The 24,707-nt window shown below is 48.4% G+C and overlaps 1 protein-coding gene across 4 annotated transcripts in view; it reads left to right on the top strand.

The window, feature by feature from the left end:
• TNRC6A (trinucleotide repeat containing adaptor 6A) overlaps positions 1–24,707 on the top strand; it is a 376,657-nt gene that overhangs the window by 204,751 nt on the left and 147,199 nt on the right. For all 4 annotated transcript variants that reach the window (XM_069209691.1, XM_069209690.1, XM_069209693.1 and 1 more), the window contains 2 exons: positions 23,128–23,286; positions 23,736–23,876. In XM_069209691.1, coding sequence (XP_069065792.1) covers positions 23,128–23,286; positions 23,736–23,876 — 300 coding nt within the window. The remainder of the gene's footprint in view (positions 1–23,127; positions 23,287–23,735; positions 23,877–24,707) is intronic.

Genomic DNA, 24,707 nt, shown 5'->3' with positions numbered 1-24,707 from the left:
ATACAACTACACAAAAATAAAGTCGTCCTAAGGACCAATCCTAAATTTTTGCCAAAGGTTATTTCACCGTTCCATCTAAATCAAACAGTGGAACTTCCAGTGTTCTTTCCACAGCCAGATACCGTAGCTGAAAGGGCACTACATACATTAGATGTCAAAAGAGCATTGATGTATTACATTGACAGAACGAAAAACATCAGAAAGACTAAACAACTCTTTATTGCATTTCAAAAACCTCATGCAGGAAACCCAATTTCAAAACAAGGTATAGCCAGATGGATAGTTAAATGCATCCAAATCTGCTACCTTAAAGCTAAACGACAGCTGCCCATTACACCAAGGGCACACTCAACCAGAAAGAAAGGTGCTACCATGGCCTTTCTAGGAAACATCCCAATGCAAGAAATATGTAAGGCAGCCACATGGTCTACGCCTCACACATTCACCAAGCACTACTGTGTAGACGTGTTATCCGCACAACAAGCCACAGTAGGTCAAGCTGTATTAAGAACATTATTTCAGACTACTTCCACTCCTACAGGCTGATCCACCGCTTTTGGGGAAATAACTGCTTACTAGTCTATGCAGAACATGCGTATCTACAGCGACAGATGCCATCGAACTGAAAATGTCACTTACCCAGTGTACATCTGTTCGTGGCATCAGTCGCAGTAGATTCGCATGTGCCCACCCGCCTCCCCGGGAGCCTGTAGCAGTTTGGAAGTTACCTTCAATTATTTATATATGTATCATCTCAACCTTAAATAGGTGCATACTTAGTCACTCCATTGCATGGGCACTATTACTACAATTCAACTCCTACCTCACCCTCTGCGGGGAAAAACAATCGAAGATGGAGTCGACGCCCATGCGCAATGGAGACAAAAGGAGGAGTCACTCGGTCCCGTGACTCGAAAGACTTCTTCGAAGAAAAACAACTTGTAACACTCCGGCCCAACACCAGATGGCGAGCTATTGCAGAACATGCGAATCTACTGCGACTGATGCCACGAACAGATGTACACTGGGTAAGTGAAATTTTCATTTTCTATACAAAACCTATTGGCTGGATTTGTCTCTGAGTGTGTGTACCTCATTTATTGTCTGTGTATGTACAACAAATGCTTAACACTACTCCTTGGATAAGCCTACTGCTCGACCACACTACCACAAAATAGAGCATTAGTATTATCTCTTTTTACCACTATTTTACCTCTAAGGGGAACCGTTGGACTCTGTGCATGCTATTCCTTACTTTGAAATAGCACATACAGAGCCAACTTCCTACATTGGTGGATCAGCGGTGGGGTACAAGACTTTGCATTTGCTGGACTACTCAGCCATTACCTGATCACACGACAAATTCCAAAATTGTCATTAGAAATTGATTTTTGCAATTTGAAAAGTTTTCTAAATTCTTAAAAGACCTGCTAGGGCCTTGTGTTAGATCCTGTTTAGCATTTCTTTTAGAGTTTAAAAGTTTGTAAAAGTTTGAATTAGATTCTAGAACCAGTTGTAGATTCTTAAAAAGTATTCCAACTTTTAGAAGCAAAATGTCTAGCACAGATGTGACTGTGGTGGAACTCGACACCACACCTTACCTCCATCTTAAGATGAGGGAGCTAAGGTCACTCTGTAAAATAAAGAAAATAACAATGGGCCCCAAACCTACCAAAATACAGCTCCAGGAGCTTTTGGCAGAGTTTGAAAAGGCCAACCCCTCTGAGGGTGGCAACTCAGAGGAAGAGGATAGTGACTTGCAGGAAAATTCCCCCCTACCAGTCCTATCTAGGGAGAACAGGGTCTCTCAAACCCTGACTCCAAAAATAATAGTCAGAGATGCTGGTTCCCTCACAGGAGAGACCAACACCTCTGAAATCACTGAGGATAACTCCAGTGAAGAGGACATCCAGTTAGCCAGGATGGCCAAAAGATTGGCTTTGGAAAGACAGATCCTAGCCATAGAGAGGGAAAGACAAGAGATGGGCCTAGGACCCATCAATGGTGGCAGCAACATAAATAGGGTCAGAGATTCTCCTGACATGTTGAAAATCCCTAAAGGGATTGTAACTAAATATGAAGATGGTGATGACATCACCAAATGGTTCACAGCTTTTGAGAGGGCTTGTGTAACCAGAAAAGTGAACAGATCTCACTGGGGTGCTCTCCTTTGGGAAATGTTCACAGGAAAGTGTAGGGATAGACTCCTCACACTCTCTGGACAGGATGCAGAATCTTATGACCTCATGAAGGGTACCCTGATTGAGGGCTTTGGATTCTCCACTGAGGAGTATAGGATTAGATTCAGGGGGGCTCAAAAATCCTCGAGCCAGACCTGGGTTGACTTTGTAGACTACTCAGTAAAAACACTAGATGGTTGGATTCAAGGCAGTGGTGTAAGTAATTATGATGGGCTGTACAATTTATTTGTGAAAGAACACCTGTTAAGTAATTGTTTCAATGATAAACTGCATCAGCATCTAGTAGACCTAGGACCAATTTCTCCCCAAGAATTGGGAAAGAAGGCGGACCATTGGGTCAAGACTAGGGTGTCCAAAACTTCCACAGGGGGTGACCAAAAGAAAGGGGTCACAAAACCTCCCCAGGGGAAAGGTGGTGAGACAGCCAAAAATAAAAATAGTCAAGAGTCTTCTAAAGGCCCCCAAAAACCTGCACAGGAGGGTGGGCCCAGAGCCTCTTCACAAAACAATCCTGGGTACAAGGGTAAAAACTTTGATCCCAAAGAGGCCTGGTGTCGAAACTGTAGTCAGTCTGGACACCAAACTGGAGACAAGGCCTGTCCCAAGAAAAGTTCCACTCCAAACTCCAATCCAGGTAACACTGGAATGGCTAGTCTCCAAGTGGGATCAACAGTGTGCCCAGAGCAAATCAGGGTCCACACTGAAGCTACTCTAGTCTCTGAGGGTGGGGTGGATTTAGCCACACTAGCTGCCTGGCCTCCTAACATGCAAAAATACAGGCAGCAGCTCTTTATTAATGGAACAAGTGTAGAGGGCCTGAGGGATACAGGTGCCAGTGTCACCATGGTGACAGAGAAGCTGGTTTCCCCTGGCCAATACCTGACTGGAAAAACTTATACAGTCACCAATGCTGACAATCAAACTAAAGCACATCCCATGGCAATGGTAACTTTAGAATGGGGAGGGGTCAATGGCCTGAAACAGGTGGTGGTCTCCTCAAATATCCCTGTAGACTGTTTGCTTGGAAATGACCTGGAGTCCTCAGCATGGGCTGAGGTAGAACTAAAAACCCATGCAGCCATGCTGGGTATCCCTGAACTGGTGTGTGTAAAAACAAGAGCACAATGCAAGGCACAGGGTGAAAAAGTAGAGCTGGAGTCTGGAAAAATGGCCCAGCCTACCAAGAGAAAAGGAAAGTCAGTTGGGAAACCAACTGCAACACTGTCAGAAAAAGAGAACCTCTCTTCTCAGGAAGAAGTTCTGCCCTCTGAGGGAACTGAGCCTTTGGAGCTTGAACCTTATCAGGTTGAGCTCTTAGGCCCAGGGGGACCCTCAAGGGAGGAGCTGTGTAAGGGACAAGAAACCTGTCCCTCTCTTGAAGGCCTTAGGCAGCAAGCTGCTGAAGAGTCCAAGGGCAAGAAAAATGGAACACATAGGGTCTATTGGGAAGATGGACTCCTGTACACTGAGGCCAGAGACCCCAAACCTGGTGCCACTAGGAGAGTGGTAGTGCCTCAGTCGTTCAGAGAGTTTATTCTGACCCTGGCCCATGATATTCCCCTTGCTGGGCATTTGGGACAAACCAAGACGTGGGAGAGGTTAGTCAACCACTTCTACTGGCCCAATATGTCCCAGAAGGTTAAGGAGTTTTGCCTCTCCTGCCCCACCTGTCAATCCAGTGGTAAGACAGGTGGGCACCCAAAGGCCCCCCTCATTCCACTTCCAGTGGTGGGGGTCCCCTTTGAAAGAGTGGGTGTGGACATAGTTGGTCCACTGGAACCTCCCACAGCCTCAGGAAATATGTATATCCTGGTAGTAGTGGATCATGCTACCAGGTATCCTGAAGCTATTCCCCTTAGGTCGACTACTGCCCCTGCAGTAGCCAAGGCCCTCATTGGTATCTTTACCAGAGTGGGTTTCCCTAAGGAGGTGGTGTCTGACAGAGGTACCAACTTCATGTCAGCATACCTAAAGCACATGTGGAATGAGTGTGGAGTGACTTATAAATTCACTACACCTTACCATCCACAAACTAATGGCTTAGTTGAGAGATTCAACAAGACATTAAAAGGCATGATCATGGGGCTCCCAGAAAAACTCAAAAGGAGATGGGATGTCCTCCTGCCATGTCTGCTTTTCGCTTACAGGGAGGTACCACAGAAGGGAGTAGGGTTCTCACCCTTTGAACTTCTGTTTGGTCATCCTGTAAGGGGACCACTTGCCCTTGTTAAAGAAGGCTGGGAGAGACCTCTCCATGAGCCTAAACAGGACATAGTGGACTATGTACTTGGCCTTCGCTCTAGAATGGCAGAGTACATGGAAAAGGCAACCAAAAACCTTGAGGCCAGCCAACAGCTCCAGAAGTTTTGGTATGACCAAAAGGCTGCACTGGTTGAGTTCCAACCAGGGCAGAAAGTCTGGGTTCTGGAGCCTGTGGCTCCCCGGGCACTCCAGGACAAATGGAGTGGCCCTTACCCAGTACTAGAGAGGAAGAGTCAGGTCACCTACTTGGTGGACCTGGGCACAAGCAGGAGCCCCAAAAGGGTGATCCATGTAAACCGCCTTAAGCTCTTCCACGACAGGGCTGATGTCAATCTGTTGATGGTAACAGATGAGGATCAGGAGGCAGAGAGTGAGCCTCTCCCTGATCTTCTGTCATCAGACCCAAAAGATGGTACAGTAGATGGAGTGATCTACTCAGACACCCTCTCTGGCCAACAGCAAGCTGATTGTAGGAGAGTCCTACAACAGTTTCCTGAACTCTTCTCCTTAACCCCTGGTCAGACACACCTGTGTACCCATGATGTGGACACAGGAGACAGCATGCCTGTCAAGAACAAAATCTTTAGACAGTCTGACCATGTTAAGGAAAGCATCAAGGTGGAAGTCCACAAGATGCTGGAATTGGGAGTCATTGAGCGCTCTGACAGCCCCTGGGCTAGCCCAGTGGTCTTAGTCCCCAAACCTCACACCACAGATGGAAAGAAAGAGATGAGGTTTTGTGTGGACTACAGAGGGCTCAATTCTGTCACCAAGACAGATGCTCATCCAATTCCAAGAGCTGATGAGCTCATTGATAAATTAGGTGCTGCCAAATTTCTAAGTACCTTTGACTTGACAGCAGGGTACTGGCAAATAAAAATGGCACCTGGAGCAAAAGAAAAGACAGCATTCTCCACACCTGATGGGCATTATCAGTTTACTGTTATGCCCTTTGGTTTAAAGAATGCCCCTGCCACCTTCCAAAGGTTGGTGAATCAAGTCCTTGCTGGCTTGGAGTCCTTTAGCACAGCTTATCTTGATGATATTGCTGTCTTTAGCTCCACCTGGCAGGATCACCTGGTCCACCTGAGGAAGGTTTTGAAGGCTCTGCAATCTGCAGGCCTCTCTATCAAGGCATCCAAATGCCAGATAGGGCAGGGAACTGTGGTTTACTTGGGACACCTTGTAGGTGGAGGCCAAGTTCAGCCACTCCAACCCAAGATCCAGACTATTCTGGACTGGGTAGCTCCAAAAACCCAGACTCAAGTCAGGGCATTCCTTGGCTTGACTGGGTATTACAGGAGGTTTGTGAAGGGATATGGATCCATTGTGACAGCCCTCACTGAACTCACCTCCAAGAAAATGCCCAAGAAAGTAAACTGGACTGTGGAATGCCAACAGGCCTTTGACACCCTGAAACAGGCAATGTGCTCAGCACCAGTTCTCAAAGCTCCAGATTATTCTAAGCAGTTCATTGTGCAGACTGATGCCTCTGAACATGGGATAGGGGCAGTTTTGTCCCAAACAAATGATGATGGCCTTGACCAGCCTGTTGCTTTCATTAGCAGGAGGTTACTCCCCAGGGAGCAGCGTTGGAGTGCCATTGAGAGGGAGGCCTTTGCTGTGGTTTGGTCCCTGAAGAAGCTGAGACCATACCTCTTTGGGACTCACTTCCTAGTTCAAACTGACCACAGACCTCTCAAATGGCTGATGCAAATGAAAGGTGAAAATCCTAAACTGTTGAGGTGGTCCATCTCCCTACAGGGAATGGACTTTATAGTGGAACACAGACCTGGGACTGCCCATGCCAATGCAGATGGCCTTTCCAGGTTCTTCCACTTAGAAAATGAAGACTCTCTTGGGAAAGGTTAGTCTCATCCTCTTTCGTTTGGGGGGGGGTTGTGTAAGGAAATGCCTCCTTGGCATGGTTGCCCCCTGACTTTTTGCCTTTGCTGATGCTATGTTTACAATTGAAAGTGTGCTGAGGCCTGCTAACCAGGCCCCAGCACCAGTGTTCTTTCCCTAACCTGTACTTTTGTATCCACAATTGGCAGACCCTGGCATCCAGATAAGTCCCTTGTAACTGGTACTTCTAGTACCAAGGGCCCTGATGCCAAGGAAGGTCTCTAAGGGCTGCAGCATGTCTTATGCCACCCTGGAGACCTCTCACTCAGCACAGACACACTGCTTGCCAGCTTGTGTGTGCTAGTGAGGACAAAACGAGTAAGTCGACATGGCACTCCCCTCAGGGTGCCATGCCAGCCTCTCACTGCCTATGCAGTATAGGTAAGACACCCCTCTAGCAGGCCTTACAGCCCTAAGGCAGGGTGCACTATACCATAGGTGAGGGTACCAGTGCATGAGCATGGTGCCCCTACAGTGTCTAAATAAAACCTTAGACATTGTAAGTGCAGGGTAGCCATAAGAGTATATGGTCTGGGAGTCTGTCAAACACGAACTCCACAGCACCATAATGGCTACACTGAAAACTGGGAAGTTTGGTATCAAACTTCTCAGCACAATAAATGCACACTGATGCCAGTGTACATTTTATTGTAAAATACACCACAGAGGGCACCTTAGAGATGCCCCCTGAAACTTAACCGACTATCTGTGTAGGCTGACTAGTTTTAGCAGCCTGCCACAAACCGAGACATGTTGCTGGCCCCATGGGGAGAGTGCCTTTGTCACTCTGAGGCCAGTAACAAAGCCTGCACTGGGTGGAGATGCTAACACCTCTCCCAGGCAGGAATTGTCACACCTGGCGGTGAGCCTCAAAGGCTCACCTCCTTTGTGCCAACCCAGCAGGACACTCCAGCTAGTGGAGTTGCCCGCCCCCTCCGGCCAGGCCCCACTTTTGGCGGCAAGGCCGGAGAAAATAATGAGAATAACAAGGAGGAGTCACTGGCCAGTCAGGACAGCCCCTAAGGTGTCCTGAGCTGAGGTGACTCTAACTTTTAGAAATCCTCCATCTTGCAGATGGAGGATTCCCCCAATAGGGTTAGGATTGTGACCCCCTCCCCTTGGGAGGAGGCACAAAGAGGGTGTACCCACCCTCAGGGCTAGTAGCCATTGGCTACTAACCCCCCAGACCTAAACACGCCCTTAAATTTAGTATTTAAGGGCTACCCTGAACCCTAGAAAATTAGATTCCTGCAACAAGAAGGACTGCCCAGCTGAAAACCCCTGCAGCGGAAGACCAGAAGACGACAACTGCCTTGGCTCCAGAAACTCACCGGCCTGTCTCCTGCCTTCCAAAGATCCTGCTCCAGCGACGCCTTCCGAAGGGACCAGCGACCTCGACATCCTCTGAGGACTGCCCCTGCTTCGAAAAGACAAGAAACTCCCGAGGACAGCGGACCTGCTCCAAGAAAAGCTGCAACTTTGTTTCCAGCAGCTTTAAAGAACCCTGCAAGCTCCCCGCAAGAAGCGTGAGACTTGCCACACTGCACCCGGCGACCCCGACTCGGCTGGTGGCGATCCAACACCTCAGGAGGGACCCCAGGACTACTCTGATACTGTGAGTACCAAAACCTGTCCCCCCTGAGCCCCCACAGCGCCGCCTGCAGAGGGAATCCCGAGGCTTCCCCTGACCGCGACTCTTTGAACCTAAAGTCCCGACGCCTGGGAGAGACCCTGCACCCGCAGCCCCCAGGACCTGAAGGACCGGACTTTCACTGGAGGAGTGACCCCCAGGAGTCCCTCTCCCTCGCCCAAGTGGAGGTTTCCCCGAGGAATCCCCCCCTTGCCTGCCTGCAGCGCTGAAGAGATCCCGAGATCTCTCATAGACTAACATTGAAAACCCGACGCTTGTTTCTACACTGCACCCGGCCGCCCCCGCGCTGCTGAGGGTGAAATTTCTGTGTGGACTTGTGTCCCCCCCGGTGCCCTACAAAACCCCCCTGGTCTGCCCTCCGAAGACGCGGGTACTTACCTGCAAGCAGACCGGAACCGGGGCACCCCCTTCTCTCCATTCTAGCCTATGTGTTTTGGGCACCACTTTGAACTCTGCACCTGACCGGCCCTGAGCTGCTGGTGTGGTGACTTTGGGGTTGCTCTGAACCCCCAACGGTGGGCTACCTTGGACCAAGAACTGAACCCTGTAAGTGTCTTACTTACCTGGTAAAACTAATCAAAACTTACCTCCCCTAGGAACTGTGAAAATTGCACTAAGTGTCCACTTTTAAAACAGCTATTTGTCAATAACTTGAAAAGTATACATGCAATTTTGATGATTTGAAGTTCCTAAAGTACTTACCTGCAATACCTTTCGAATGAGATATTACATGTAGAATTTGAACCTGTGGTTCTTAAAATAAACTAAGAAAAGATATTTTTCTATATAAAAACCTATTGGCTGGATTTGTTTCTGAGTGTGTGTACCTCATTTATTGGCTATGTGTATGTACAACAAATGCTTAACACTACTCCTTGGATAAGCCTACTGCTCGACCACACTACCACAAAATAGAGCATTAGTATTATCTATTTTTACCACTATTTTACCTCTAAGGGGAACCCTTGGACTCTGTGCATGCTATTCCTTACTTTGAAATAGCACATACAGAGCCAACTTCCTACAGTGTCCACTTTTAAAACAGCTATTTGTCAATAACTTGAAAAGTATACATGCAATTTTGATGATTTGAAGTTCCTAAAGTACTTACCTGCAATACCTTTCGAATGAGATATTACATGTAGAATTTGAACCTGTGGTTCTTAAAATAAACTAAGAAAAGATATTTTTCTATATAAAAACCTATTGGCTGGATTTGTCTCTGAGTGTGTGTACCTCATTTATTGTCTTGTGTATGTGCAACAAATGCTTAACACTACTCCTTGGATAAGCCTACTGCTCGACCACACTACCACAAAATAGAGCATTAGTATTATCTATTTTTACCACTATTTTACCTCTAAGGGGAACCCTTGGACTCTGTGCATACTATTCCTTACTTTGAAATAGTGCATACAGAGCCAACTTCCTACATTGGTGGATCAGCGGTGGGGTACAAGACTTTGCATTTGCTGGACTACTCAGCCAATACCTGATCACACGACAAATTCCAAAATTGTCATTAGAAATTGATTTTTGCAATTTGAAAAGTTTTTTAAATTCTTAAAAGACCTGCTAGGGCCTTGTGTTAGATCCTGTTTAGCATTTCTTTTAGAGTTTAAAAGTTTGGTAAAAGTTTGAATTAGATTCTAGAACCAGTTTTAGTTTCTTAAAAAGTATTCCAACTTTTAGAAGCATAATGTCTAGCACAGATGTGAATGTGGTGGAACTCGACACCACACCTTACCTCCATCTACAGATGAGAGAGCTAAGGTCACTCTGTAAACTAAAGAAAATAGCAATGGGCCCCAAACCTACCAAAGTACAGCTCCAGGAGCTTTTGGCAGAGTTTGAAAAGGCCAACCCCTCTGAGGATGGCAACTCAGAGGATGAAGATAGTGACTTGGAGGGAAATCCCCCCCCTCCAGTCCTACTTAGGGAGAGCAGGGCTTCTCAAGCCCTGACTCCACAAATAATAGTCAGAGATGCTGGTTCCCTCACAGGAGGGACCAACAACTCTGAAATCACTGAGGATAACTCCAGTGAAGAGGACATCCAGTTAGCCAGGATGGCCAAAAGATTGGCTTTGGAAAGACAGATCCTAGCCATAGAGAGGGAAAGACAAGAGATGGGCCTAGGACCCATCAATGGTGGCAGCAACATAAATAGGGTCAGAGATTCTCCTGACATGTTGAAAATCCCCAAAGGGATTGTAACTAAATATGAAGATGGTGATGACATCACCAAATGGTTCACAGCTTTTGAGAGGGCTTGTGTAACCAGAAAAGTGAACAGATCTCACTGGGGTGCTCTCCTTTGGGAAATGTTCACAGGAAAGTGTAGGGATAGACTCCTCACACTCTCTGGACAAGATGCAGAATCTTATGACCTCATGAAGGGTACCCTGATTGAGGGCTTTGGATTCTCCACTGAGGAGTACAGGATTAGGTTCAGGGGGGCTCAAAAATCCTCGAGCCAGACCTGGGTTGACTTTGTTGACTACTCAGTGAAAACACTAGATGGTTGGATTCAAGGCAGTGGTGTAAGTAATTATGATGGGCTGTACAATTTATTTGTGAAAGAACACCTGTTAAGTAATTGTTTCAATGATAAACTGCATCAGCATCTGGTAGACCTAGGACCAATTTCTCCCCAAGAATTGGGAAAGAAGGCGGACCATTGGGTCAAGACAAGGGTGTCCAAGACTTCAACAGGGGGTGACCAAAAGAAAGGGGTCACAAAGACTCCCCAGGGGAAGGGTGATGAGACAACCAAAACTAAAAATAGTAAAGAGTCTTCTACAGGCCCCCAAAAACCTGCACAGGAGGGTGGGCCCAGAGCCTCTTCACAAAACAATGGGTACAAGGGTAAAAACTTTGATCCCAAAAAGGCCTGGTGTCATAGCTGTAAACAGCATGGACACCAAACTGGAGACAAGGCCTGTCCCAAGAAAGGTTCCACTCCAAACTCCCATCCAGGTAACACTGGTATGGCTAGTCTCCAAGTGGGATCAACAGTGTGCCCAGAGCAAATCAGGGTCCACACTGAAGCTATTCTAGTTTCTGAGGGTGGGGTGGATTTAGCCACACTAGCTGTCTGGCCGCCTAACATGCAAAAATACAGACAGCAACTCTTAATTAATGGGACTAGAATAGAGGGCCTGAGGGATACAGGTGCCAGTGTCACCATGGTGACAGAGAAACTGGTTTCCCCTGGCCAATACCTGACTGGAAAAACTTACACAGTCACCAACGCTGACAATCAGAGAAAAGTACATCCCATGGCAATGGTTACTTTAGAATGGGGAGGGGTCAATGGCCTGAAACAGGTGGTGGTCTCCTCAAATATCCCAGTGGACTGTCTGCTTGGAAATGACCTGGAGTCCTCAGCATGGGCTGAGGTAGAACTAAAAACCCATGCAGCAATGCTGGGTATCCCTGAACTGGTGTGTGTGAAAACAAGAGCACAGTGCAAGGCACAGGGTGAACAAGTAGAGCTGGAGTCTGGAAGAATGGCCCAGCCTACCAAGAGGAAAGGAAAGTCAGTTGGGAAACCAACTGCAACACAGCAAAAGAAAGGGAACCTCTCTTCTCAGGAAGAAGTTCTGCCCTCTGAGGGAACTGAGCCTTTGGAGCTTGAACCTTATCAGGTTGAGCTCTTAGGCCCAGGGGGACCCTCAAGGGAGGAGCTGTGTAAGGGACAACAAACCTGTCCCTCTCTTGAAGGCCTTAGGCAGCAAGCTGCTGAAGAGTCCAAAGGCAAGAAAAATGGAACCCATAGGGTCTATTGGGAAGATGGACTCCTGTACACTGAGGCCAGAGACCCCAAACCTGGTGCCACTAGGAGAGTGGTAGTGCCTCAGCTGTTCAGAGAGTTCATCCTAACATTGGCCCATGACATTCCCCTTGCTGGACATTTGGGACAAACCAAGACGTGGGAGAGGTTAGTCAACCACTTCTACTGGCCCAATATGTCCAACATGGTTAAGGAGTTTTGCCTCTCCTGCCCCACCTGTCAAGCCAGTGGTAAGACAGGTGGGCATCCAAAGGCCCCCCTCATTCCTCTTCCAGTGGTGGGGGTGCCCTTTGAAAGAGTGGGTGTGGACATAGTTGGTCCACTAGAACCTCCCACAGCCTCAGGAAATATGTATATCCTGGTAGTAGTGGATCATGCTACCAGGTATCCTGAAGCTATTCCCCTTAGGTCGACTACTGCCCCTGCAGTAGCCAAGGCCCTCATTGGTATCTTTACCAGAGTGGGTTTCCCTAAGGAGGTGGTGTCTGACAGAGGTACCAACTTCATGTCAGCATACCTAAAGCACATGTGGAATGAGTGTGGAGTGACTTATAAATTCACTACACCATACCATCCACAAACTAATGGCTTGGTTGAGAGATTCAACAAGACATTAAAAGGCATGATCATGGGGCTCCCAGAAAAGCTCAAAAGGAGATGGGATGTCCTCTTGCCATGTCTGCTTTTCGCTTACAGAGAGGTGCCACAGAAGGGAGTAGGATTCTCACCCTTTGAACTTCTGTTTGGTCATCCTGTAAGGGGACCACTTGCCCTTGTTAAAGAAGGCTGGGAGAGACCTCTCCATGAGCCTAAACAGGACATAGTGGACTATGTACTTGGCCTTCGCTCTAGAATGGCAGAGTACATGGAAAAGGCAACCAAAAACCTTGAGGCCAGCCAACAGCTCCAGAAGTTTTGGTATGACCAAAAGGCTGCACTGGTTGAGTTCCAACCAGGGCAGAAAGTCTGGGTTCTGGAGCCTGTGGCTCCCAGGGCACTCCAGGACAAATGGAGTGGCCCTTACCCAGTACTAGAGAGGAAGAGTCAGGTCACCTACTTGGTGGACCTGGGCACAAGCAGGAGCCCCAAGAGGGTGATCCATGTAAACCGCCTTAAGCTCTTCCACGACAGGGCTGATGTCAATCTGTTGATGGTAACAGATGAGGATCAGGAGGCAGAGAGTGAACCTCTCCCTGATCTTCTGTCATCAGACCCAAAAGATGGCACAGTAGATGGAGTGATCTACTCAGACACCCTCTCTGGCCAACAGCAAGCTGATTGTAGGAGAGTCCTACAACAGTTTCCTGAACTCTTCTCCTTAACCCCTGGTCAGACACACCTGTGTACCCATGATGTGGACACAGGAGACAGCATGCCTGTCAAGAACAAAATCTTTAGACAATCTGACCATGTTAAGGAAAGCATCAAGGTGGAAGTCCACAAGATGCTGGAATTGGGAGTAATTGAGCGCTCTGACAGCCCCTGGGCTAGCCCAGTGGTCTTAGTCCCCAAACCTCACACCAAAGATGGAAAGAAAGAGATGAGGTTTTGTGTGGACTACAGAGGGCTCAATTCTGTCACCAAGACAGATGCCCATCCAATTCCAAGAGCTGATGAGCTCATTGATAAATTAGGTGCTGCCAAATTTCTAAGTACCTTTGACTTGACAGCAGGGTACTGGCAAATAAAAATGGCACCTGGAGCAAAAGAAAAGACAGCATTCTCCACACCTGATGGGCATTATCAGTTTACTGTTATGCCCTTTGGTTTAAAGAATGCCCCTGCCACCTTCCAAAGGTTGGTGAATCAAGTCCTTGCTGGCTTGGAGTCCTTTAGCACAGCTTATCTTGATGATATTGCTGTCTTTAGCTCCACCTGGCAGGATCACCTGGTCCACCTGAGGAAGGTTTTGAAGGCTCTGCAATCTGCAGGCCTCTCTATCAAGGCATCCAAATGCCAGATAGGGCAGGGAACTGTGGTTTACTTGGGACACCTTGTAGGTGGAGGCCAAGTTCAGCCACTCCAACCCAAGATCCAGACTATTCTGGACTGGGTAGCTCCAAAAACCCAGACTCAAGTCAGGGCATTCCTTGGCTTGACTGGGTACTACAGGAGGTTTGTGAAGGGATATGGATCCATTGTGACAGCCCTCACTGAACTCACCTCCAAGAAAATGCCCAAGAAAGTGAACTGGACTGTGGAATGCCAACAGGCCTTTGACACCCTGAAACAGGCAATGTGCTCAGCACCAGTTCTAAAAGCTCCAGATTATTCTAAGCAGTTCATTGTGCAGACTGATGCCTCTGAACATGGGATAGGGGCAGTTTTGTCCCAAACAAATGATGATGGCCTTGACCAGCCTGTTGCTTTCATTAGCAGGAGGTTACTCCCCAGGGAGCAGCGTTGGAGTGCCATTGAGAGGGAGGCCTTTGCTGTGGTTTGGTCCCTGAAGAAGCTGAGACCATACCTCTTTGGGACTCACTTCCTAGTTCAAACTGACCACAGACCTCTCAAATGGCTGATGCAAATGAAAGGAGAAAATCCTAAACTGTTGAGGTGGTCCATCTCCCTACAGGGAATGGACTTTATAGTGGAACACAGACCTGGGACTGCCCATGCCAATGCAGATGGCCTTTCCAGGTTCTTCCACTTAGAAAATGAAGACTCTCTTGGGAAAGGTTAGTCTCATCCTCTTTCGTTTGGGGGGGGGTTGTGTAAGGAAATGCCTCCTTGGCATGGTTGCCCCCTGACTTTTTGCCTTTGCTGATGCTATGTTTACAATTGAAAGTGTGCTGAGGCCTGCTAACCAGGCCCCAGCACCAGTGTTCTTTCCCTAACCTGTACTTTTGTATCCACAATTGGCAGACCCTGACATCCAGATAAGTCCCTTGTAACTGGTACTTCTAGTACCAAGGGCCCTGATGCCAAGGAAGGTCTCTAAGGGCTGCAGCATGTCTTATGCCACCCTGGAGACCTCTCACTCAGCACAGACACACTGCTTGCCAGCTTGTGTGTGCTAGTGAGAACAAAACGAGTAAGTCGACATGGCACTCCCCTCAGGGTGCCATGCCAGCCTCTCACTGCCTATGCAGTATAGGTAAGACACCCCTCTAGCAGGCCTTACAGCCCTAAGGCAGGGTGCACTATACCATGGGTGAGGGTACCAGTGCATGAGCATGGTACCCCTACAGTGTCTAAACAAAACCTTAGACATTGTAAGTGCAGGGTAGCCATAAGAGTATATGGTCTGGGAGTTTGTCAAACACGAACTCCACAGCACCATAATGGCTACACTGAAAACTGGGAAGTTTGGTATCAAACTTCTCAGCACAATAAATGCACACTGATGCCAGTGTACATTTTATTGTAAAATACACCACAGAGGGCACCTTAGAGGTGCCCCCTGAAACTTAACCGACTATCTGTGTAGGCTGACTAGTTTTAGCAGCCTGCCACAAACCGAGACATGTTGCTGGCCCCATGGGGAGAGTGCCTTTGTCACTCTGAGGCCAGTAACAAAGCCTGCACTGGGTGGAGATGCTAACACCTCCCCCAGGCAGGAATTGTCACACCTGGCGGTGAGCCTCAAAGGCTCACCTCCTTTGTGCCAACCCAGCAGGACACTCCAGCTAGTGGAGTTGCCCGCCCCCTCCGGCCAGGCCCCACTTTTGGCGGCAAGGCCGGAGAAAATAATGAGAAAAACAAGGAGGAGTCACTGGCCAGTCAGGACAGCCCCTAAGGTGTCCTGAGCTGAGGTGACTGACTTTTAGAAATCCTCCATCTTGCAGATGGAGGATTCCCCCAATAGGGTTAGGATTGTGACCCCCTCCCCTTGGGAGGAGGCACAAAGAGGGTGTACCCACCCTCAGGGCTAGTAGCCATTGGCTACTAACCCCCCAGACCTAAACACGCCCTTAAATTTAGTATTTAAGGGCTACCCTGAACCCTAGAAAATTAGATTCCTGCAACTACAAGAAGAAGGACTGCCCAGCTGAAAACCCCTGCAGCGGAAGACCAGAAGACGACAACTGCCTTGGCTCCAGAAACTCACCGGCCTGTCTCCTGCCTTCCAAAGATCCTGCTCCAGCGACGCCTTCCAAAGGGACCAGCGACCTCGACATCCTCTGAGGACTGCCCCTGCTTCGAAAAGACAAGAAACTCCCGAGGACAGCGGACCTGCTCCAAGAAAAGCTGCAACTTTGTTTCCAGCAGCGTTAAAGAACCCTGCAAGCCCCCCGCAAGAAGCGTGAGACTTGCCACACTGCACCCGGCGACCCCGACTCGGCTGGTGGCGATCCAACACCTCAGGAGGGACCCCAGGACTACTCTGATACTGTGAGTACCAAAACCTGTCCCCCCTGAGCCCCCACAGCGCCGCCTGCAGAGGGAATCCCGAGGCTTCCCCTGACCGCGACTCTTTGAACCTAAAGTCCCGACGCCTGGGAGAGACCCTGCACCCGCAGCCCCCAGGACCTGAAGGACCGGACTTTCACTGGAGGAGTGACCCCCAGGAGTCCCTCTCCCTCGCCCAAGTGGAGGTTTCCCCCGAGGAATCCCCCCCTTGCCTGCCTGCAGCGCTGAAGAGATCCCGAGATCTCTCATAGACTAACATTGCGAACCCGACGCTTGTCTCTACACTGCACCCGGCCGCCCCCGCGCCGCTGAGGGTGAAATTTCTGTGTGGGCTTGTGTCCCCCCCGGTGCCCTACAAAACCCCCCTGGTCTGCCCTCCGAAGACGCGGGTACTTACCTGCAAGCAGACCGGAACCGGGGCACCCCCTTCTCTCCATTCTAGCCTATGTGTTTTGGGCACCACTTTGAACTCTGCACCTGACCGGCCCTGAGCTGCTGGTGTGGTGACTTTGGGGTTGCTCTGAACCCCCAACGGTGGGCTACCTTGGACCAAGAACTGAACCCTGTAAGTGTCCTACTTACCTGGTAAAACTAACAAAAACTTACCTCCCCCAGGAACTGTGAAAATTGCACTAAGTGTCCACTTTTAAAACAGCTATTTGTCAATAACTTGAAAAGTATACATGCAATTTTGATGATTTGAAGTTCCTAAAGTACTTACCTGCAATACCTTTCGAATGAGATATTACATGTAGAATTTGAACCTGTGGTTCTTAAAATAAACTAAGAAAAGATATTTTTCTATATAAAAACCTATTGGCTGGATTTGTCTCTGAGTGTGTGTACCTCATTTATTGTCTTGTGTATGTGCAACAAATGCTTAACACTACTCCTTGGATAAGCCTACTGCTCGACCACACTACCACAAAATAGAGCATTAGTATTATCTATTTTTACCACTATTTTACCTCTAAGGGGAACCCTTGGACTCTGTGCATACTATTCCTTACTTTGAAATAGTGCATACAGAGCCAACTTCCTACAAGGACTGACTGGTCTGTGCCAGCCTGCTGCTGAGAGACGAGTGTCTGACCTCATGCTGTGAGAGCCTTTGTGCTCTCTGAGGACAGAAACAAAGCCTGCTCTGGGTGGAGGTGCTTCACACCTCCCCCCTGCAGGAACTGTAACACCTAGCAGTGAGCTTCAAAGGCTCAAGCTTCGTGTTACAATGCCCCAGGGCACTCCAGCTAGTGGAGATGCCCGCCTCCTGGACCCAGCCCCCACTTTTGGCAGCAAGTCCAGGAGAGATAATGAGAAAAACAAGGAGGAGTCACTGGCCAGTCAGGACAGCCCCTAAGGTGTCCTGAGCTGAGGTGCCTCTGACTTTTAGAAATCCTCCATCTTGAAGAAGGAGGATTCCCCCAATAGGGATAGGAATGTGACCCCCTCCCCTTGGGAGGAGGCACAAAGAGGGTGTACCCACCCTCAGGGCTAGTAGCCATTGGCTACTAACCCCCCAGACCTAAACACGCCCTTAAATTTAGTATTTAAGGGCTTCCCTGAACCTAAGAATTTAGATTCCTGCAACTACAAGAAGGACTGCCTAGCTGAAAACCCCTGCAGAGGAAGACCAGAAGACAACAACTGCCTTGGCTCCAGAAACTCACCGGCCTGTCTCCTGCCTTCCAAAGAACTCTGCTCCAGCGACGCCTTCCAAAGGGACCAGCGACCTCTGAATCCTCTGAGGACTGCCCTGCTTCGACGACGACAAGAAACTCCCGAGGACAGCGGACCTGCTCCAAAAAGACTGCAACTTTATCCAAAGGAGCAGCTTCAAAGAACCCTGCAATCTCCCCGCAAGAAGCGTGAGACTTGCAACACTGCAGCCGGCGACCCCGACTCGGCTGGTGGCGATCCAACACCTCAGGAGGGACCCCAGGACTACTCTGATACTGTGAGTACCAAAACCTGTCCCCCCTGAGCCCCCACAGCGCCGCCTGCAGAGGGAATCCCGAGGCTTCCCCTGACCGCGACTCTTTGAACCTAAAGTCCCGACGCCTGGGAGAGACCCTGCACCCGCAGCCCCCAGGACCTGAAGGACCGGACTTTCACTGGAGAAGTGACCCCCAGGAGTCCCTCTCCCTTGCCCAAGTGGAGGTTTCCCCGAGGAACCCCCCCCCTTGCCTGCCTGCAGCGCTGAAGAGATCCCGAGGTCTCTCATAGACTAACATTGCGAACCCGACGCTTGTTTCTACACTGCACCCGGCCGCCCCCGCGCTGCTGAGGGTGAAATTTCTGTGTGGGCTTGTGTCCCCCCCCGGTGCCCTACAAAACCCCCCTGGTCTGCCCTCCGAAGACGCGGGTACTTACCTGCAAGCAGACCGGAACCGGGGCACCCCCTTCTCTCCATTCTAGCCTATGCGTTTTGGGCACCACTTTGAACTCTGCACCTGACCGGCCCTGAGCTGCTGGTGTGGTGACTTTGGGGTTGCTCTGAACCCCCAACGGTGGGCTACCTTGGACCAAGAACTGAACCCTGTAAGTGTCTTACTTACCTGGTAAAACTAACAAAAACTTACCTCCCCCAGGAACTGTGAAAATTGCACTAAGTGTCCACTTTTAAAACAGCTATTTGTCAATAACTTGAAAAGTATACATGCAATTTTGATGATTTGAAGTTCCTAAAGTACTTACCTGCAATACCTTTCGAACGAGATATTACATGTAGAATTTGAACCTGTGGTTCTTAAAATAAACTAAGAAAAGATATTTTTCTATACAAAACCTATTGGCTGGATTTGTCTCTGAGTGTGTGTACCTCATTTATTGTCTATGTGTATGTACAACAAATGCTTAACACTACTCCTTGGATAAGCCTACTGCTCGACCACACTACCACAAAATAGAGCATTAGTATTATCTATTTTTACCACTATTTTACCTCTAAGGGGAACCCTTGGACTCTGTGCATGCTATTCCTTACTTTGAAATAGCACATACAGAGCCAACTTCCTTCACCAGTGTACATTTTATTGTAAAATACACCACAGAGGGCACCTTAGAGGTGCCCCCTGAAACCTAACCGACTATCTGTGTAGGCTGACTGGTTCCAGCAGCCTGCCACACTAGAGACATGTTGCTGGCCCCATGGGGAGAGTGCCTTTGTCACTCTGAGGCCAGTAACAAAGCCTGCACTGGGTGGAGATGTTAACACCTCCCCCAGGCAGGAGCTGTAACACCTGGCGGTGAGCCTCAAAGGCTCACCCCTTTGTCACAGCACCGCAGGACACTCTAGCTTAGTGGAGTTGCCCGCCCCCTCCGGCCACGGCCCCCACTTTTGGCGGCAAGGCTGGAGGAAACAAAGAAAACAACAAGGAGGAGTCACTGGCCAGTCAGGACAGCCCCTAAGGTGTCCTGAGCTGAAGTGACTCTAACTTTTAGAAATCCTCCATCTTGCAGATGGAGGATTCCCCCAATAGGATTAGGGATGTGACCCCCTCCCCGTGTACTCACCCTCAGGGCTAGTAGCCATTGGCTACCAACCCCCCAGACCTAAACACGCCCTTAAATTTAGTATTTAAGGGCTTTCCCTGAACCTAGAATTTAGATTCCTGCAACTAACAAGAAGGACTGCTGAACTGACAAACCCCTGCAGAGGAAGAACAGAAGACACCAACTGCCTTGGCCCCAGACTTACCGGCCTGTCTCCTGCCTTCCAAAGAAACCTGCTCCAGCGACGCTTTCCAAGGGACCCGCGACCTCTGAATCCTCTGAGGACTGCCCTTCTTCGAAAAAGACAAACTCCCGAGGACAGCGGCACTGCTCCAAAAGAACTGCAACTTTGTTACAAGGAGCAGATTTAAAGACCCCTGCAACTCCCTGCAAGAAGCGTGAGACTTGCAACACTGCACCCGCCTACCCCGACTCGACTGGTGGAGAACAACCAACTCAGGGAGGACCCTCCGGCGACTCTACGACTGTGAGTAACCAAAGTTGTCCCCCCTGAGCCCCCACAGCGACGCCTGCAGAGGGAATCCCCAGGCTCCCCCTGACCGCGACTGTCTGAACTCCATTTCCCGACGGCTGGGAAAGACCCTGCACCCGCAGCCCCTAAAGAAACGGAACTTCTGCGCAGAAGTCACCCCCAGGAGGCCCTCTCCCAGGTGGTGGCTACCCCGAGGAGCCCCCCCCTTGCCTGCCTGCGACGCTGAAGAGATCCCTTGATCTCTCATTGACTTCCATTGAAAACCCGACGCGTGTTTGCACACTGCACCCGGCCGCCCCCGCGCTGCTGAGGGTGTACTTTTTGTGCTAATTTGTGTCCCCCCCGGTGCCCTACAAAACCCCCCTGGTCTGCCCTCCGAAGACGCGGGTACTTACCTGCTGGCAGACTGGAACCGGGGCACCCCCTTCTCTCCATTGAAGCCTATGTGTTTTGGGCACCTCTTTGACCTTTGCACCTGACCGGCCATGAGCTGCTGGTGTGATAACTTTGGGGTTGCTCTGAACCCCCAACGGTGGGCTACCTTGGACCCAAACCTGAGACTTGTAAGTGATTTACTTACCTGACAAAACTAACAAAAACTTACCTCCCCCAGGAACTGTGAAAATTGCACTGTCCACTTTTAAAACAGCTTATTGTGTTTTATGTAAAAAGTATACATGCTAAAGTAATGGTTCAAAGTTCCTAGAGTACTTACCTGCAATACCTTTCAAATGAGATATTACATGTAAAATTTGAACCTGTGGTTCTTAAAATAAACTAAGAAAAGATATTTTTCTATAACCAAACCTATTGGCTGGATTTGTCTCTGAGTGTGTGTACCTCATTTATTGTCTGTGTATGTACAATAAATGCTTAACACTACTCCTTGGATAAGCCTACTGCTCGACCACACTACCACAAAATAGAGCATTAGTATTATCTCTTTTTACCACTATTTTACCTCTAAGGGGAACCCTTGGACTCTGTGCATGCTATTCCTTACTTTGAAATAGCACATACAGAGCCAACTTCCTACACTCCTGGACTCAAATGTCTTCAACGTTTGCTGCTTCAGGCTGACCTAGCCACATCTTCCACTCTGGTAGCCAAGACCACCTTTTTAACTGATGGCTGTTCCTTTCCTGGTCCCTCAATGTACTTCGGAGACCGTTACTGAAGACCAGGGCCCTAACTCTAGAGGCTTCTCCATCCTAGACTCTGGAGAATTCAGAGGTGTAGAAGTTGATAGAATTAGACACCTTCAGGAAATGTCCTTAGTGCCTTATCAAGTGCTCGTGGTCCAATCTTCACTAGGTATTTAATGTCTTCCCAGGCCATGACAACTGCATTACATGCGCATTCTGCTTGGCCTTTAAGTGCAAGAAGACTCTGAAGAGATGGACACTGGGTGAACATCAGGATGCAGAGGTTGACGGGAGACACGGCAGACATCTTTAGCAATTTGACACCCTCTCGCCCAAACGAGAGGAAGGCAAGTCATCCGGTGTCGCAGCTGTCTAGCCCAGAGGTCATCAATTACGACTCCTGAACCTGAAGAAGGGGACCGCATCGGTCAACACCTGCCCTTACACAGTCTGCCCTGGGAGTCGTGTGTGTGTGTGTGTGTGTGTGTGAAGCTGAAGCACATAAGCTTTCCACAAAGCTGCACGTTGAGGCAAATCACTGCCCTCAGGGTGGGTTGTGCATCAGGCCCTGCGCACAAGACACTGCCAGTTGTCTGCCGCATTCAGGCTCTGGTTGGCACCAAGGCATGGCACTGGAGCAGACTAGATTTAGCCAAGAGCTCTGACCCTCATCGACCTTAGTCCTAAGCCTATTGGTACTGAAACATCCTTCCAAGCTGAAGCTCTGTCAACACTCCTGCCTCTTTCGATATCAAAACCGGCATCCGCCAAGACCACCTTCCATTACTGGCTCCAGTGGCTATGACTGGCACAACTTTCATTGGTGAGAGACAGATTTACCATTATCCATCCATGTACAGGGATGATCTCTTCAAGCAGTTCCAAGACTTTATCCAGGAAGAGGAAATGTGTCTTACCAGTAAGAGACGTGCCTGGAAGCCCCCACCCCCAAGATGTTCAGAGACTAGAGACTGTTTAGTAGGCCTCAGTGTGCTCTGATTGAGAAAACCAGCAGCAACAGTCGGGAACCATAGAGTGACAATACTAAAAGAGGCATTTCCTTACAATTGGCATAAATGACAGATGACATGCGTTATGATGTGGATATAGTATCAGAGCTTTCTTATATGCCGTCATGTGATAGCCTTACACAGCATGAGAAAAAGAATGTGGCAACGGAAGGGTGACAGTGTGGCTCCACACTCTGTAGACCTACAGCCCTGACCCTGTTAGGTTGTCATAAAATAAGCATAGTACCTACTTGGATCTAATACAGAGGGCACCTCACTTACACAGTGCTTAGCTATGCTATACCTTGGCTAGGGTGCGATTATACAAATACACATTTATATGCACGCAGCAACTAGGCCAGGAGTTTAATTCCATTAAAAAAAGTAATGAGGATTCCTTAGACCAACACACTAAGCCTACCATTTAGTTCTCCTGACCCTGAAGTTGAATTTGTACACCTTGCCTCAGATCTTTCTTGTTAACGGTATGTAGGGTGGAAGGTTCAGCTGGCCTTGCTTATCTTTGTTTAGAACACATGCAGGCCAAATAAACAATATAGTCAGACTTTTGTTTTAAACATTCTCCTGCTGTAGATGTATATTTTTTTCTCAATAGTACATTCCTTGTTTACAGTGCATCGCTGTTGCCTTTTCACAGGCCTTAAAATGGCAGATGCCTATTTGGTTTATGGTTGCAAGATTCTACCTATTTTCACGCTGATACTCTTGGTGCAAGTAATCGATGCATGTTGACCTTCTGTAAGAGATCGTACATCAGCAAGAACTGTTTTATGCTAACACTTCTCTTTTTTTCCTCAAGGTGCTATTTCAAATAATTTTCGCCTTGAAGATCCTCCTTACAGTCACTATGACTTCCTGAATAGCAGTAATTCTCCAGCCAGCCCCCCCGGATCGGTTGGGGACGGCTGGTCCAGTGCCAAATCGCCTAATGGCTCCAGCAATGTTAACTGGCCACCAGGTACCACAGTTCACTTTCTAAACTTCTAACATATTGCTCAGTTACAAATACTTAAATATTATATTGTACCAATAATGAACGATCTGCTCAAGAACGTATATTCCTCCTACGAGTATTTTAAAATGCATGCACTGTCCCTGTGTTTGCACTGTTCACAAATTCATAGTATGCAGGTTTGAAGTGTGTACATCTTCCTAACAGGAGAAACTTGCCTGCCTACATCATGGCAGTGTATGCAGCTCCACTGCTAACGCCTCATTGTTTTGGCATGATCAATGAGATCATAGTTCTGTTTTTTGCATGATTAATAATCCTAGTTATCTGCTTCCTTCCAAGCACATGCTGCACTAGAATGTTGTTGTTACTGCTTGAGTATATATATTTTTTCTCGTTTGCCTACACTGATTTAATTTTAGACTTAGTAAAGAATTATATATATTTTATTTCAGAGTTTCGCCCTGGTGAGCCTTGGAAAGGTTATCCGAACATTGACCCTGAAACTGACCCCTTTGTCACTCCTGGCAGTGTCATCAACAATCTGTCCATTAATACTGTGCGGGATGTGGACCACCTCAGGGACAGGAATAATGGTAAGTGGCTGCTTGGTTTTAAAGCACAGGAAAAAAGGACATCAACATGTCAGTTTTATTGTCAGAGGAATTCAGTTTGTAATAAGGCAGTGCATTTGCTGGTTATTTGTTCTGATATCACTTCTAAATTATTTTAGTGTCTTAATCTAGTGGCAGCATGGTACTTCAAAGAGGCCTGTAAGGAAATGACTCCTTGGCATGGTTACCCCCTGACTTGTTGCCTTTGCTGATGCCAAGTTATGATTTGAAAGTGTGCACCAGTGTTCTTTCCCTAACCTGTACTTTTGTTTCCACAATTGACACACCCTGGCGTCCAGGTAAGTCCCTTGTAACTGGTACCCCTGGTACCAAGGGCCCTGATGCCAGGGAAGGTTTCTAAGGGCTGCAGCATGTCTTTTGCCACCCTGGGGACCCCTCACTCGGCACAGACACACTGCTTGCCAGCTTGTGTGTGCTACTGGGGATAAAATGACTAATTCGACATGGCACTCCCCTCAGGGTGCCATGCCAACCTCACACTGCCTATAGGTATAGATAAGTCACCCCTCTAGCAGGCCTTACAGCCCTAAGGCAGGGTTCACTATACCATAGGTGAGGGCATAAGTGCATGAGCACTATGCCCCTACAGTGTCTAAGCAAAACCTTAGACATTGTAAGTGCAGGGTAGCCATAAGAGTATATGGTCTGGGAGTCTGTCATGCACAAACTCCACAGCACCATAATGGCTACACTGAAAACTGTGAAGTTTGGTATCAAACTTCTCAGCACAATAAATGCACACTGATGCCAGTGTACATTTTATTGTAACATACACCCCAGAGGGCACCTTAG

This window comes from Pleurodeles waltl, chromosome 10, assembly GCF_031143425.1.
Source record: "Pleurodeles waltl isolate 20211129_DDA chromosome 10, aPleWal1.hap1.20221129, whole genome shotgun sequence".
In the NCBI taxonomy this organism is placed as follows: Eukaryota; Metazoa; Chordata; class Amphibia; order Caudata; family Salamandridae; genus Pleurodeles; species Pleurodeles waltl.
This window is presented reverse-complemented; position numbering and strand designations above follow the sequence as displayed.